The sequence below is a fragment of the Balaenoptera ricei genome, chromosome 10 (genome assembly GCF_028023285.1).
Source record: "Balaenoptera ricei isolate mBalRic1 chromosome 10, mBalRic1.hap2, whole genome shotgun sequence".
Classification (NCBI taxonomy): domain Eukaryota; kingdom Metazoa; phylum Chordata; class Mammalia; order Artiodactyla; family Balaenopteridae; genus Balaenoptera; species Balaenoptera ricei.
Window position 1 is genome coordinate 106913935 of NC_082648.1, and position 15558 is coordinate 106929492.

At 64.9% G+C, this 15558-nt stretch overlaps 1 protein-coding gene across 6 annotated transcripts in view; it reads right to left on the minus strand.

Annotated features, from left to right (window-relative positions):
• Positions 1–14819, minus strand: part of SBF1 (SET binding factor 1) — a 28638-nt gene extending 13819 nt beyond the window's left edge. For 2 of the 6 annotated variants that reach the window (XM_059937264.1, XM_059937263.1), the window contains exons 1-24: positions 14673–14819; positions 7849–7934; positions 7286–7423; positions 6897–7055; positions 6701–6811; positions 5967–6072; positions 5706–5838; positions 5508–5616; positions 5288–5401; positions 5080–5157; positions 4726–4839; positions 4525–4653; positions 4341–4439; positions 4039–4243; positions 3846–3958; positions 2847–2996; positions 2441–2509; positions 2207–2365; positions 1869–2134; positions 1611–1783; positions 1460–1533; positions 1192–1387; positions 835–962; positions 31–209 (exon numbers count right to left, since the gene is read on the minus strand). In XM_059937264.1, the coding sequence (XP_059793247.1) occupies positions 31–209; positions 835–962; positions 1192–1387; positions 1460–1533; positions 1611–1783; positions 1869–2134; positions 2207–2365; positions 2441–2509; positions 2847–2996; positions 3846–3958; positions 4039–4243; positions 4341–4439; positions 4525–4653; positions 4726–4839; positions 5080–5157; positions 5288–5401; positions 5508–5616; positions 5706–5838; positions 5967–6072; positions 6701–6811; positions 6897–7055; positions 7286–7423; positions 7849–7934; positions 14673–14727 (3143 nt within the window). In that variant the 5' untranslated portion in view covers positions 14728–14819. Of the gene's footprint in view, positions 1–30; positions 210–834; positions 963–1191; positions 1388–1459; positions 1534–1610; positions 1784–1868; positions 2366–2440; positions 2510–2846; positions 2997–3845; positions 3959–4038; positions 4244–4340; positions 4440–4524; positions 4654–4725; positions 4840–5079; positions 5158–5287; positions 5402–5507; positions 5617–5705; positions 5839–5966; positions 6073–6322; positions 6347–6700; positions 6812–6896; positions 7056–7285; positions 7424–7848; positions 7935–12175; positions 12288–14672 lie in introns of those variants that run through there. The other 4 variants (XM_059937262.1, XM_059937260.1, XM_059937266.1 and 1 more) reach the window with 3 other exon arrangements.
• Positions 14820–15558: the final 739 nt, after the last annotated feature.

Here is a 15558-nt window from a genome sequence, read left to right on the forward strand (position 1 = left end):
GTGTTCTGGCCTTGGAGCCCAGCTCCCTACCTGAAGGAAGGACCCTTGTCCTTGGTGGCACGGGGCGGCCGGCCGGGTGTGTGGGCAGAACCCAGGGTGAGTGCGAAGGTGCCCCTGATATCCGGCGGATACCGCAGCTTGTGCAGCTGCTTGCGGAAGAGCTCAGCGCTGTCAGACCCCACCTCCTCGTCAAAGACCATCTTCAGCAGCTGTGTCACACATGAGGCCCTCAGAGGCTGGGAGGCCCATGGGCCTGAGCCCTGGCCACAAAGGTGGACAGGCCTACGGGACGCCCCATGCTGCATCACTGGAACTCAGGTGTTTCTAACAGGATGGACGGGTGAGGGCCCTGTGGCCAGACGGCCCTGAGAAAGGCGGCTAGGTCTACCGTGGGACTGTGAAGGGCCAGGCTCGCCTCTCCACCTGGTGATGGACACGTCCTGAAGGAGCGCCCCAAGGACAGAGGGTTAGCCGAGGGCCTGCTACCCAGACTGCATGTAGCGGGAGACTCGGGAACCCAGTCTTTGTGTTTCATCTAATCTGTGTAGGTTTCAGCCGGGCTGGGCTCACGCAGCACGCTCCAGACACGGCCTCTAGGGTTCGGGCCTTGCAAGGGAAACGGGAGAGCCCCAAAGACTGGCACATGGCGCAGGCAGAGGACACCAAGCTAAGGCACAGCGACTTCCCCGTAAACTCAGGAATCACAAAGGGCTCAATGCTGGCTCAACACCCGCTCACGAGAACAAGACTAGGGCTCAGATGCTGCATCCTGGAGAGGGCGCGCGACTCAGGGGCCCACAGACCCCACCCAACCCAGCCCACACCCCAGCCGACCTGGAAGGTGCAGGAGCGCAGCTGCAGCCCGTCCGGCAGGTACTGGTCACTGGGGGTCTGGATATTGATGCGCTCCTCCTTGGTCAGCGCAGCCACCGGGAAGGAGCGGACCACCACCTGTTCCCCCACTTATAACAAGCCGGGTGCAGAGTCAGGGGGACGGGAGGAGCCAGGGGTCACAGAGTCTCAGGGTACCAGAGCTATGGGGTAGACCGGGAGGGTGGGGAGGAAAGACAACAGCCTATCTCCCACAGAGACCCTAAACCCCTGAGAAGGGGAGAGGGAGAGGCAGAAGAAGTCCCACTAGTCCAAAGACCTGGGCCGGGGGAGCGGGGGCAGAGGGGTCCAAAGGCTCACCCAGGGGGTCGGTGGGCATCCCCGTGAAGATGACCCGGTACGTGGTGAGGAAGACGGCGCCCTCCGCCGGGAGCAGTGCGGGGCCGCCCCTGCTGCCCCCGGCACCCCCCTCACGCCCGTCCGGCAGCAGGTAGACACGCAGGCCGTCCAGCACGCACTGCTCACCGGGCAGCAGGCGTGGCCGAAGCAGCTTGGGCTGTGTGGGGACAGGAGCGGCGCCTCAGACATAGCGCAGTCCTAGTGCCCGCCACCCCCGGCCCCTACTCACCTTCTGGATGGGGGGCAGCCTCTTGCTCTCTCTCTGCACGGCCTCCAGGGTCTCGATGTGCATCTGGACGATGTCTGGGGGAGAGCAGTTCTGATGCCCTGGCCTGCGCCCACCCATCCAAGGGGAGTGTTTCCAGGCCCAGACCCCATACCTGGCACCATGACATGCAGCCCCTTGAGGTGGTCGCTGGTGACCCCACTCTCTGTGCAGACCTTGTCCACGAAGCGGTTGATGAAGCGGACCACGGCCCCGGGCACGTCACAGGTCTCTGCGTCCTCGAAGCCGCTCTCTGTGTCATAGCTCTCCGCCACGCTGCCTGCCATGCTGGGCCGGGGAGGGGCACGGTGGGCACAGGCCACCCAACCCAAGGCCTGTCCCGCTCAGGTCCCACCCCCAGGCCACACCGCACCTGTTGGTGACCAGGCTGTTGCTGGCGCTCTCCAGGTCACCCAGCCCTGCGCGCTCCCGGAGCAGCCGGCTCCTGCTGCCGTCCAGGGGCAGGAGCAGGTAGCTCATGCGGTTGGCATAGTGGATGGCCTGGCTGAACACGGTGCTCTCCTCCTTCTGCACCAGCTCCTGCTGCTTCTCGCGGCTCAGCGTGGGCCACAGGCGCCTCTGCTCAGAGGCCACGTCCAGGGCAGAGCGCTCGTCCGCCTGTGCGGGTGCCTCCCCAACCTGCCCCAGGGGCCGCGGGTGAGCCAGAGCCAGGCCAGCCCCACCCCGCGGGCCCAGGGAGTCCCCACACACCTGGGAGGGGTCTCGGTCCTCGGCAGGCTCCAGGTAGAGGGCCCGGATGTGGGTCTGCACATCCCCGTAGAACATGGCCTCCCAGAACTGTGGCGTGCTCCACACTACGTGCTCCTGCACGCAGCTGTACGCAAACTGCGTCACCCCTGGGCTCAGCTTCTGCAGAAGCCAAGAGGGAGTCAGCGGGTGCAGCCGGGAGGGGGTTGGGGAGACTCTGTCCGCCCCAGCACTCACCCGGCAGAAGGCAGTGACCAGGGGCAGCAGAGCAGCTGCGATGCCGTGCTCATCCAGGGAGGTGCAGTCCTGCGGTAGGGCCGGGGGCGTCGGATCCCGGGCCAGCGCCATTCACACCCCCGCCAGCGCCATTCACACCCCCACCAGCACCGCCGACAGAGCAGCACCTCCCGTCAGTCCCTGAACCGTCTGCACCAGTTCCCCAGGGCTGCTCGGAGGTTGAGGGCAGGAGACCCCTGCACCAGCCTCCAACAAGGATTCTCCCCACGCCACCCTCACCGGCAGACCGGGGTCTCCCCAGTTGTCGGCTCCACCAGAAGATGCACCCTTATGGGTAGGCCGGGGAACCCCTGCCCGGCCCCACCCTGTGGCCACAGCGCCAGCAGGGTGTGAGGCCCGGCCTCACCTGCAGACAGCAGTTCATCATGCGGACCACGAAGTCGAACTGCTGGTGGTCAAGGACCGCCCGGTTCTGCTGCACGTGCAGGTGCAGCTCCTGGGCAAGGCAGCGGCGGGCCGCACGCCCCTTCAGGGCCCTCAGCACAGCCGGAAGCAGCTGCGGACGGGGAAACAAAGGGATGAGGGCACGAGCCTATGTGGACCCAACCGTGCCCTGAGGCACAGGGAAGGCCTGGCCCAGACGTGGGGGCCAGAGCCCAGGCTCTCAGCACAGAGGAGACCGGAAGCCATCTGGTCAGGTGTGCCCAGACTTGGGGCTTCACTGCCCAAAAGAGACCAATGCTCTAGTGGAGCCAGCCCTCCCCACACGAAGCTCACGACACTGCCAGCGCTCTGAGCGAGGCCCCATGGCCAGCCAGGGCCCCAGCGCCTAGAACGCACAAGCCTAACGCAGAGCCAGCAGCCGGCTCAGCACTGGGCGGGCCACAGAAAGGGCTGCACTTGTCCTGTTGACACTACCGCACACTGTGAAACAACCAGGAACCCGATAAAGGGCTGGTTTAAGAACTAGGTGCTTCACAGAGAACCACGCAGCTGTGAAACACAAGACAGACTCAAACTGGCTGTCCTGAGAGACCCAAAGTGTCAGTGGACATCACAGAGGGCAGAATGCTAAATGAACTCCACTTTCTGCAAGTAAAACAAAACACACGTGTGAGTCTACACTAGTCTTTGTGAGAGATAAAGAAGAAACTTAACAGTAGGAACTTTCAGAGCGTTCTGGTGACTAAAAGTTGAAGTAAATCCCTCCCGCTGAGCCTCCCCAGCAGGCTGCCCCCAGCTGCTCTGAGGCGGACCTGGCGCCCACCTGCCCTTCTCGCCAGCCCAGCTCCCTCCAGCCCCCTGCAGGAGACCGAGGGCCGGGGCTCCTCTGAGGGCCGCTGCCCTGGCCCAGGCCGCCCCCATCCAGAGCCCACAGCGCTCCCTGCGCCCAGGTTACCCTCACCTTCTTGGCCTCAAGCATCTTCCCCTCGAACACGTAGGAGATGCAGTTCCGGACCACCTCCAGCCGGCGCGCACTGTTGCCGTGGAGCCCACTGGTCCGCTCCAGGATGGCGGCTGGGGAGCAGAGAACGTGCTTACCTCTGACCTCACGTCCACCCTCGGCCACACTTAGGCTCCCCCTCCCGGTTACGCACTCATGGGGGGCCCTGAGGGCACGGTGGTCCTCTTCTCGGCCTTCACGGCCGGGGGTGCGCCCTGCAACTTGGCTGTGGCCTGATCCACGATCCACTGCACCGTGCCCTCGTCTAGCCGGGGGAAGGGCCGGGGCGCCCGCCGCAGGTGGCTGGCCTCCCCTGGCCTCTGCACCTTGTGCATAGCCACGGCAGGGTACGGGTTCTCCTGGGGGCAGACACAGGCAGGATGGGCGAGCAGCCCGGGCCAGGGCAGCACAGTGACCTCACCTGGCCAGCCCGCCCCCTCGTGCCGCCTGCCTTACGTTCTTGTAGAGCTGCTCTGCCAGTTCCTTGACATGACGCAGGACACGCTGGGGGTGGTTCTCATCCGCCCGCATCCGTGCCACCTCGTGGGCCACCAGCTGGGGGAGGAAACAGGGTCAGGCGGGCTGGCTGGGGCAGGGAGGGGGGTGATGGCGGCTCCTCCCAGGTGGGGTCGGGGTGCACCTCATCAAATAGGTCCGTAGGGCGGTAGGGGACCCCGCGCTCCGACACGAAGCCTGCAAAGGCCATGCCCTCCAACACCTTCATCAGGAAATCATCCTCCACCAGCCCACGCTGGCCCAGGAAGGCTGCCTGCGGTGCACAAAGAGGTCAGCCCCTCGGGCACTCACCTTCTGCCCGCCCCCGCCCCCGCCTGACGCCCACCTTATGGAAGCGGATGACAGGCTCCGGGTGGATGCGGACCATGTGCAGACACCAGCGGTAGCCTTGCAGGAGCTGAGCAAAGAGCCGCAGAAAGACGGCGCGCAGCTCCTTATCCTGGGGCATACGTGAGGGCAGGTGAGTGCCAGGCCCTGAGCCTTCCAGGCACCTCGCCCTCCTGACCCTCCAACCTTCCTCCACACAAGCCACAGTGCCTCCTCTAAGACTCGGCGCCGACGGCCACTCCTGTGCAGGACCCTCCGAGGCTCACACCCACCCCACGCGGCCCTGGCGACCCCCTGGAGGAGCGCTCAGCACCGGGTGGGCCTGGGCCCCCAGAGGGGCAGCGACCCCCACCTGCATCTTCAGGGAGGAAGTGGACGTCGTAGGTGGAGGGAAGGCAAGATCTGCCAGCTCCAGCTCTGGATCCAGGACCTGTGGAAGCAGCGGGGAGCAGGGTCAGCTGCACACGAGCCCCAGGCTCTGGGTTCCTCTGGCCACCAAGTGACCCCACCCCAGCCTGCCGGAGGCACCAGCCTCCCCAAGGCCCCTGGTCCTGCCTCACCATGCTCAGAATACTGTGCGTCTGGCTCTGCAGTGGCTCTGGCAGGGGTGGAATGTGCACGCACTCGGGCACAGTCACCGTCCCGCCATCAAGATCAGCAACAATCACATCCAGCTGTGGACCAAAGGGAGCGAGAGGTCAGGGAGCCGCGGGCCGGTCAGCGGGGCCTGGGGTCGGCCCAGCCTGGAGCAGCGAGGCAGACACAGAGCAGGGCCCTCACCAGCTCCTGGGCCTCTGCCTGGAAGGCAGCGTTGACTCCGATGATGAAGGGCGTGGGCGTGCTGAGCACCTCCAGGAGCTGCGCCGGCAGGATGGGCACATAGGTGAAACTGCAACAGGCCAAGGCTCAGCGCGGCAGCCCGAGGGCCGGGGCCGAGCGGAGGGACCGCGGGGCGGCGGGCAGCGGTTAGGTAAGCACCTGTATCGGAGAGGGAAGAGCAGCGCCAGGAGCCCCCGGCAGGCGTCCGAGAGCCGCTGGTAGCTCCGCGACAGGAAGAGCACCTTGTGCTCCGTGAGCGCCGCGCAGAACAGAGACAGCACGTTGGTGATGCCTGAGGAGGAGGACAGGCTTAGAGGGCGCAGGCGCCCGCCCTGCAGCGAATCCTCGATGTCTGTCCACCGGCCCGGGAGGGGAGAGGAAGGACTGTGCAGGGGCTGGGGCTGGGGGCACCAGGCTCACCCAGCTGGCGGAAAAGCAGGGCCACACTGCAGCGGCTGATGGGCAGCGAGTCGGTGAGTGGCGTCTGGATGACCTGCCGGTCCCCAGCCCCCAAAGAGATGGTTCTCTGTGGAGAGAGAGGGACCAGTGCTCAGCTGCTCCACCCAGACCTGGGTCACCCCCAGCTTCACAGCCTCAGGCGGGCCTGGGGGAAGGACAGACCCCGAGGCGGGACTGGCCGGGACGGGCAGCACGGCACAAGGGAAAGGCCACGCCCGGCCTCTGTCGGCCCAAGCAGTGCTGCAGAGAAAACTCCGGGCCTCTGACCTGGGGTGGGGACGGGGCCTGGGTGGGCAGAAGAAACAAAGAATCCGTACCACTCCGTCCTCAACAGAGTCCAGCTGCACGGGACAGACAGGCAGAGAGACACAGTTAGACACACCCACACGCGGGGACACAGACGGGGGGTGGACAGATAAGCCAACACTGACACCCAGAGACAGGCACACCCAAGGAGCGAGAGGACAGAGGAACCAAAGGGTGCCAGGTAGAGAGCCAGGTGCGACATGGGACACAAGACAGGCAGGGCCAAGGAAAGGGGACAGGCGGCAGCACCAAGACGCAGGACAGTGTCCGAGGCCGGGGCCACGCTCTGCCCAGGCTGGACTCCGAATGCCTAGCAGGCCCCACCCCGTGGCCTCAGGCACCAGCGGGGCCTGTGGCTGCGGGTGGACAGCAGCTGCCTCCTGACCCACCTGTGAGCCCCCAGCCAGAGGGATGACGCACGTCAGCAGGTTCCCAACCACGTTCTCCAGGCCCACGTTCAGGCCCTCCACATGGATGGTGTAGATGAGACCCAAGCTGTTCTGCAAGGACCACAGATCGGGGAATGACGGCCCAGCCAGCAGGAGCACCCCGCATCCTGCCCCGTGCCCTGGCTGCCCACCTCACCCTGAACACCTCCACGTGGTCCAATCGAGACACCAGCACCAGCGTCTTTGGAGCAAAAAGCTGGCCGGGCGGGCCAGGAGCTGCGGGTGACAGTCCCACTAGGCCTCCCTCACCTGCCTCCTCTTCCCTCTCGGCAGTGTCCTCGGTGCACAGCCCTTCCTGTGGACAGAAGCTCCATGTGCCAGGCTCTCAGGCAGGTCTCCTGAGGCCCGGGGCGGGGGTGGCGGGGGGAAGGTGGCGGACGGGACACAGGTGACTCAGACAGGACTGGCCCTCTGGAAACTTCAGCCTCTGTGGGGTTGGGTCACCAGGAGCAGACACACACGGGGAGACACACACAGGACAGAGAGAGTCGGCCACAGCCAGAGGCTCGGCCCCTGCAGGGTTACCTGTGTGGGCTCCACGGGCTCCCAGAAAGTCAAGCACGCGCAGTAGTGCCGCTCGGAGTTGATATCGGTGAGGACGGCAACAAAGAAGGTCGGCGGGTTCCTCTCAGGACACAGCTGCCACCCACTGGGCTGGCAAAACTACGGAGAGGAGGGGGACGGGGGTCGGCAGTCAGCTCCCTCCAGCCCCCTGCCCGCGAGGGACTGCACAGCCAGGGCTGGAGGCCGGGCTCCAGTGCAGCCAGCAGCACCCCGCTCCGCGACCCACGAGCCTTGCCTCCTGGGCCTCAGCCTTCTCCCCCACAAAGGAGAGTCAGCGCCTCCCGCCTCACTGTGTGGGGCGAGAACCTGTGACGCAGGGCACGGTCCCCACCATCACGAGGGAGGGACAACAGGACGCGATGTGGGCACCAAGCGCCCGACCAGCCAAGCCTGCACCCCCGCCCCACGTTCTCCAACGCAGCTGATGTCTGCTTGTACCCAGCGGGGTCCTCACGGTGCCTGCCCCTCACCGTCTCAGCACCCCAGCCCTCGGCTCCGGGCCCCGGGGGAGCACCCGCACTCACCAGCTCGATGCCCTGGGGGAACGGGTTGTCCTCCCAGTCCTTCTCTGGGAAGCGCTGCAGGATCTGGCCCTGGCCTTCCCCACTCCCTGAGGACAGGAGCAGGGGTCAGAGCACCTCCCACCTGCCACACCCGCACCCGGTCAGGAGCCTCGAGGGTCCGAGTGGGAACAGCTCACCCATCCTGGCCCTCATGTGGCACCAGACCGGTCCCAGCTCCCAGACCTACGGTTTCCCTACAGACGGCCCCGTGAGGAGGAGCTGCTACGCAGCCACAGACCCCGGACCACCAGAGGGCATGGGGAGAAGCCCCTGCTGTGGGGCTGGGGCCCCGCAAGCCTCTGGCTGGGCCAGGCGCCAAGAGCACAGGAGGCCTGTCACAGATGCAGAAAAGAAGCTTATGGTTACCGGTGGGGGGGGGGGGGTGGATAAACTGGGAGATTGGGACTGACATATACACACCACTGTATATAAAACAGATAACTAATAAGGACCTACTGTATATCACAGGGATCTCTACTCAGTACTCTATAATGAACTTAACGGGAAAAGAATCTAAAAAAGAGTGGATGTATGTAGATGTATAACTGGTTCACTTTGCTGTACAGCAGAAACTAACACAACATTATAAATCAACTATACCCCAATAGAAAACTTTTTTTTAAATCACCTGGAAATTTTAAAAAATAAAGTAAAATAAAATAAACTGTGAGAGCCTCAAAAAAAAAAAAAAAAAAAAAAGGGCACAGGAGCCCCAGCCCAGGGGAGTAGGGGGGGATACTCCCTACTCCCACCCCCACTACCCCCCTCCTGGGTCCCGCCCACTGTGTCAGCACCCCCAGCCAGAACCCACACCCAGCCCGCCACATGCCAGCGTGCCCGCCCAACTGCATAGCACCTGCCCCTCCAGCAAGGGGAGAGCTGTTCCAGACTGTTCCACAGCCAGCGCCCGGCTTAGGCACTCGGCCCACAGCCCTGCTCCCTGCCTCCGCCTCACCTGCCAGCCCTGGGCCCACCTGAGAGGTGCAGAGGTCTCACACCTGCCACCTGTGCCGGCGGAAGGACCACCCGTGCCTACAGCCCCAAACTGCTGCTTGTCCCCGCTGCCTCAGGAGGCAGACGCAACAAGCAAAGGCCCCAGAAGACAGCCAGAGAGGGGTGGGGCTGGCAGGAAGGACAGGAGTGCTCTCCTGAGCCCTGAAGATGGTGGCACACAGGCCTGCTCCCTGCCCGCAAAGGCCACCTGGCACACAGCCACAGACCAGGTCGCCATGTGCAGCCCTGAGGGTCCTCTAGACCAGGGAGAAGGGCATGTCCCTGCACCCCCAGCCTGCTAGCCCCCCATGTGTTCCCCAGAGACCCCCCTCCACTCCCGAAACCACTCGGCCCGCTGAGCCCCCTCCGGTCTGCTCCCCCCACTACATGCCCAGGGCAGTGCTCCCAGGTCCAGTCCACACTGGCAGGGCTAGCTGGAGGCCCCTGCCTCTTGCCCACCCTCCGTGGAGACAAACCTGGAGGCAGGACGAGGGTCAAGTCGGGGAAGCACTCACCCAGGCGTCGTGGAGGAAGGACGGGGGTCCCTGTTCTTCCCCCAGCTCCCACCCAGCATGGCAGCAGCTTGAAGCAGGAAAGACAAAAGCTCTCCACCTTCACCTCCCACACTCGACAAGCAGGTCCAGCCCTCCCCTCAGACCAGCCTCAACACTGCTGCCCACACCAGCAGAAGAGCAGGGGCGGATAGGGAAGGCCCAGAAAGCCACCGTGTGCAGCCTCTGAGGACCTGTGAGATGCAGTCCCACGTCCAGCCTGTCTGGTCCACCTGTGACCTGAGTGGGCACAGGAGCCTCAGACCGAGCTGGGGGCCTGGGCACAGGCCTGGACCCAAGGGCACTGGCAAACGGACCCCAGCAGCCCAAGAGCACACACTCCCCAGGCCCCCAGAGGCAGAGGAGCTGGGCTGCAATCTTAGGAACCCGCCACCCTCCAGGATCACGGAGGCAAGGCCTAAAAGGTCAGCAGCAGGCAGGGGTAGTGAGGGGCCGTGACTCCGCCTCACCAAACCTCAGCTTCCTGCTCCCCTCCCCCTCCCACCACTGACACGGAGAGGAGGTGGCAGACAGGACAGGGTGGGGGAGGACAGGTGTCTGCTGGTGCCTCACCTACCTACACACACACACACACACACACACACACACACACACACACACACACACACACCCCGAAGCCCCCAGGGTCCCTCCAGGCCCACTCCCAAGGGGCACCCTCAACAGGCCCAGGCTGGCTCACCCTGAACTGTGGCTCCTCCCCCAGGGCCAACTTGTGTGCAGCCCCAAACCACCATCTGGGCTCAGCCCTGGCTGGCACCCAGGGCTCACTCAGTTCTTGCCACGAGGCAGGAGGAGAAGGAAGGAAGGGGGGTGTGTGCGGATGGGGACAGTAGCCTCCGCCCCATCTCCCCCCCAAAGCCAGTGGGCAGGTGGCCTTCGGGGGCTGCTCTCCACAGCCTCTCCCCCAGGGAAGTGGGCAGAGTGGCTGGCCACCGGCCACTGCCCACCCTCCCTACCCCATTCATCGTGTGGAACGTCTACTCTACTCCCACGTGCAGGGCTCCACCCTCCAAAGAACTGAGCGCAGGCTTTCCTGGAGGTGTCCGGGCCGCCTACAGAGGCGGGGGGGGGGGGGGGGGGGGGGGGGGGGGGGGGGCGGGCGGGAGAATGGCGCTAGGCTAGGCAGGTGAGCATTCCCCCGCCAGCTCCTCCTCTGGGCCATGATGGCCCCAAACTTGGCCCTCAGGTCTCAGCCCAAAGAGCGTCACCTCCTCTAGCCAGCTCTCTGCACCCTGCCCAAGTCTGGGGCCTGCAGTGGGACCCCAAGAACCTCCCACCCTCTACCACAGCCTTCTGGGATTCCTGGTGCACCTGTTGGCCAGCTGAGCCAGACAGGAGCTCCACGAGCAAGAAGCCACGTCTCCGCGTCCAGCGCTGCACAGCCCCCCGCCTAATTAGGGCTTCCTGATCGCAGACAGCCGCGGCACCACCCTCCCCCCACCGTCAGCCCCGCTCGCACCCCACAGGCAAACAGGTTCCTCAGTAGGAAGTCCAGGGCAGCTCCTGGAGCCCCAAGGCACACCAGCGCTCGCCGGCCCTCCCTGGAAGGGTGCACCGTGGATGTGTCCTGACTCCCTCACCCTTCTCTGAGACCCTAGCCCATGCCTCAGCTCTGTGCCAAGGCACAGGGGCCGGGCTGCAATCTGGCTGCTGGCCTGCATCCTGGGGGTGGGGGTAGGGCTCTGCCACATCTCCCAGTGACCCCCACCCAGTCGAGCTCTTGAGGCCGTGAAGGGGACCTACAGCAGCTGAGTCCGCCGCCCCACCTTGGGGTAGACAGGAGAGAGGACACCTCCACCCCACGGTGACAGGACTAATCCAACCAGCACAGCCGTGCGTCACAGGGCGGGACTCGGGGGGGCCCTAGGAGGAAGGGCACAGAGGTCCCCTGAAACACAGACGGGGACAAGAGCTGTGTCCCCACAGCCAGCCCCGGGGCGGGGAACCCAGAGCTCACGTCCGTCATCTGCTGGCAACGCCGTCACCAGTGCCAGGCTCCGACGCCTGGGCCGGCCCAGGCCAGCATGTGCTGTGGGCAGAGGCGAGGGAGGATGGCAGCCTCCTCTGCCCGCCCCTCCCCACACCCAGCACACACGCCCTGAGACCAGCCAGGCCGTAGGAAGGACGGCACCGTCCTGCTGCAAACCCAACCTCCCACCTCAACACAAACCTCAACACACAGGCCACTCCCAGCTGGCCACAGCACGGGACATGTGCAGAGGGGCTGCAACCTCTCCAGCCTCTCCGGTCAGACCCGACTGGCTCTGACCCAAGGACTTGGACCCTCGGGCTCCCAGGGTGGGGCTGGGAGCCAGCCAAGGCCATCCCAAACAGCCCCAACCTGCTCCAGAGAGAGGGCAGGAATATGGGTGGGGAGAGTAGATGGGGCGGAGGAATGTGGCCAGCTCAACATGGTCAGGACCAAAAGAGGCCAGGCCAGGGGTGGAAAGTCTTCTTCTCAGATGTTTGGGGGTGGAACCCCCAGCACCAGGAGGGGTCCAGCCCCTCCTCCCTGGCAGATATGCACTCGGCCATCTGGTCAGATCAAAGACACACCCCGGCACTGGTCACACTGTGTAAAATCAGCTGACCACCATCAGGGCACTCCCTGGCCAGGAACCGGGCAAGGTAGTCTCTCTGGCCCCCATGATGTCCCCAGAGCTGGGCCAGGGTGCAATACAGGCTAAACCCATGTCCTTAGTGAAGGAGCTCCCCCAACTCACCAAGGGAGGAGCCTACACCTTCTGGGATGAACGAAAGGGAACCCCCCAACCCCCTCCCTGTCCTCCTGCCTGGAGCGGCCTGCCAGGTAGTAACCATGAAGCCAGGATACTTCCTCAGGTAGGACTCGAGGACTCAGCACCCAGGCCCTGCATCTAGAAGCTCCAGACAGGACGTCCAGATCCAGGCCGAGGACAACACTTCTACCCCTCCTACACCCTCCACTGAACCCAAAAGACCCTACGTCCTGCCCTAGTGTCCTAGGCCTGCCAGCACGCAGGGGTCCCCACCTCCCGCAGAGGTGCCCACTGTCTGTGCCAAGTGGCGTCCACACACTGGCTGCTCAGCGCTAATGAGACACCCATCACCTCCTGGAGCCTTCTGTGTGAGCAGCTCCACGTGTGCGTGTCCACCTTGTGCTCACGGCAGCCCGGGACGTCTGTGTCACTCACCCTACCCCCAGATGAGGAAGGTGAGGTGCGGAGGGCCGAAAGACTGGTCCAAGGTCACAGAGGTTCCAGTGGCAAAGCAGGGACCACTGAGCCTCACGCGGGGCTCCTCTGCTTCGGACGTCCCCACCACCTCGCTCTGCCCTCAGTCCCACAGCCGGGATCCCAGCTCGTGGGCTTGCTCCTCACAGGGATGGACCGGCCATGCCAAGGGAGGCCCTGAGGCTGGGCAGCCAGCCAGCAGCTGACCAGCTCCAATCCCGGAAGACAGTGGTTAGGGGGCTCCATGGCCCCCCAGCCCTACTGAAGGGACATCTTGAGAGTCACTCCTTCCAGTCACGGGGTGAGCCGGCACTGTGGCACCAGCCTTCTCCCCGGCTCTGCTCAGAGGCCACACACACCTGCGGTGCCCACCGCCCGTGTGGCTCCAGCCAGCTTGTCACGGAGCCCACCCATGCCTCCTCGCACCTCCCTCACATTCACTCCAGCTGCCACCACCATCAGCACGCCTCCCACCTGCCCTCAGCCTCCTCAGCCTCCAAGCTCACTCTGCTCATGCAGCCCCTGCCCTGGCACGCAGCCTGGGGGCCCTCACGCTGGGGCAGCACCTTGGCCAGCCCCGTCTCCCTGGATCCAGCGCACCCCGCTGCTGCAGTTGGCATGTCCTCCTCACTGCCCCCTCCCCACATGCCTTGGAGCAGACGGCCCTCCCTCTGGGCCTGTTCAACACTGACAGTGAGCCTGCCACGTGCAGACTGCAGGACGAGGACAACTGGTCCTTGCCCACAAGAATGTCCTCCCTGAAGGGAGAGACATGCTCATGACTGACGGTGTCGGGATGGATACGACAGGAGGAGCGGAGAGGAGGAGTGAGTGTTGAGTGAAAGGGCATGAGGAGGGTCTGGAGAGTGTGGAGTCCAGCAGGTATAGGCTCAGCAAGAAGAAAAGCAAAGAGGAGTGCAAGTCCGGGTCCTGGATGGTGACAGAGGCAGCTGGGGTGACAAGAAGCAGGGTAGACTGAGGGTCTCGACCCCACTCTCAGGCTCAAGGTTCAGCCCCAGCCTGACCACACAGCCACCCCACCCCCCCAATGACACGCGTGCCCTCCTGCAGTTTGGGATCTGAGACCCCAGCTTAGCTCTGGGGTAGCCTGGGTGCGAGTCCCAGCCCCTCTGGGGGCTCAGACCAGGCACTCAACCTCTCAGCCCTGACTGCACTCTACACATGGGGGCAATGACAGGGAAACCTCGGTGGGCTGCTGGGAGGAAGAAGTGAGATCACGCAACAAAGGGCTGTGCAGGGCCTGGCACGCTGAGTGCACACCCCAACGCCGCTGTCTCCACGGCTGTTGCTGATGTCACTGTCAGGCTGTTTTCTCCTACCCCCTGGACTGAAGGGCTCTCAGACACGGGCGCTGACCCTAGACACGGACCTCCTGGCCATCGGCACCAGTCACCACGCCACTCTCCCACCCAGGGCTTGGCTGCAGGCATGAAGTCGGCAGGCCCTCTGCCAGGAACACTCTTCTCTCTCCTCTCCACAGTTCCTCCAACTCAAACACCACCTCTTCAAGCAGTAGTCCCTGAACCCCACCCCTTTTCTGCATGCCCCCCAGCCTCCTGTACCTGAGACACGGCACAGGGGCCGGAGGCTCCAGACCAGAGGCACTGGGGGTCAGAGGAGGGGCTTGCAAGTGAACGTTCCGTGCCCCTGGAAGCAGAGCCGCCCGGCAGTCCGCCAAGGCAGAGAGAGCCCATCCCACCCAACTGGGAGTCGGGAGGCCGAGCCGCCCCAGGGCCCTCCCACCTCCGGGGCGACGCCGAGGCGCTGTCGGTCCGGTTCTGCCCTGACTGGGGTGGGCAATCTCGGCCCGCCCCGTCTCGCCGCGCTGCCCACCTCGGGGAGGTCGGCCCTCTGTGACCGCCGACCCCGGACCCCGAACCAGGGCGGCAGGTGCCCGGCTGACCCTGGGGCTGCCCCGCCGCCCCGGCTGACCCTTCCCGGCTCCCGGTCCCCGGGCCTCAGCCCTCGGCCGCGCGCCGGCACTCACCGCGCGGGTGCGGCCCGAACGCCACCAGCACGAAGTAGTCCGCGAGCCGCGCCATGGCGAGGGGCGCGGGCGGGCTCCGCGGCTCGGGGACGCGAGGACGGCGCTCTCATGGCCCGGCCCCGGCCCTGGCCCGCGCACCCCGGACGCCTCGGGCCCGCTCCACAGCGGCGGCCAGGGCTCCCGCCGCCATCTTCCCAGCCAGCCGGCCCGCCCGGCCGCGCCGTGCGCCTGCGTGGCCTCGCTCCGCCCCCTGTGGGCGGGGTCCGGAGCGAAGCTCCCTCATTGGACCAGCGGCGCAGGCTCGGTTCCCGGGGGCGGGATTCAGCCGCTCACCACCCTCAAGCGGTGACAGCGACGGCGGCTCGGGCGGGTCAGCGGCAGGCGCGGGCCGGGTCAGGGCGCGCCCCGCCGTCGCGGCTCCCACGCAGGGCGGAGAGGGGGCGGAGAGGGGTCGGGCCCCGCCTCTGGGAGCTCTGTCTGGGGTCCGCGCGGCTCCCGGGGCTCTCTGCCCCGGCGCTGTCAGTCTGGAGGAAAGCTGGAAGGCCCGGCCCTACCCACAGGTCTCCCAAACTGGGGCCCTAAGCCATCCCCTGGGGCTGCCAGCCTGGTGATAGGGGGGAGTACCCACCCAGGCCCTACCCGTGGGGTTCCCAGCCTGAGGAGGGCTCTGGCCCCACTTGGAAGCCCAGTCTAAGTGAGGTGAAACGCTTAACACATGTACTTTTATTTTTTTATTTCTATTTATTTATTTATTCATTCATTCATTCATGCATTCATTCATTTATTTATTTATTTATTTTTAAAGACTCAACCAGTGTTTTTCTTTTTTTTTTTTTTTTTAATTTTATTTATTTATTTATTTATTTATGGCTGTGTTGGGTCTTCG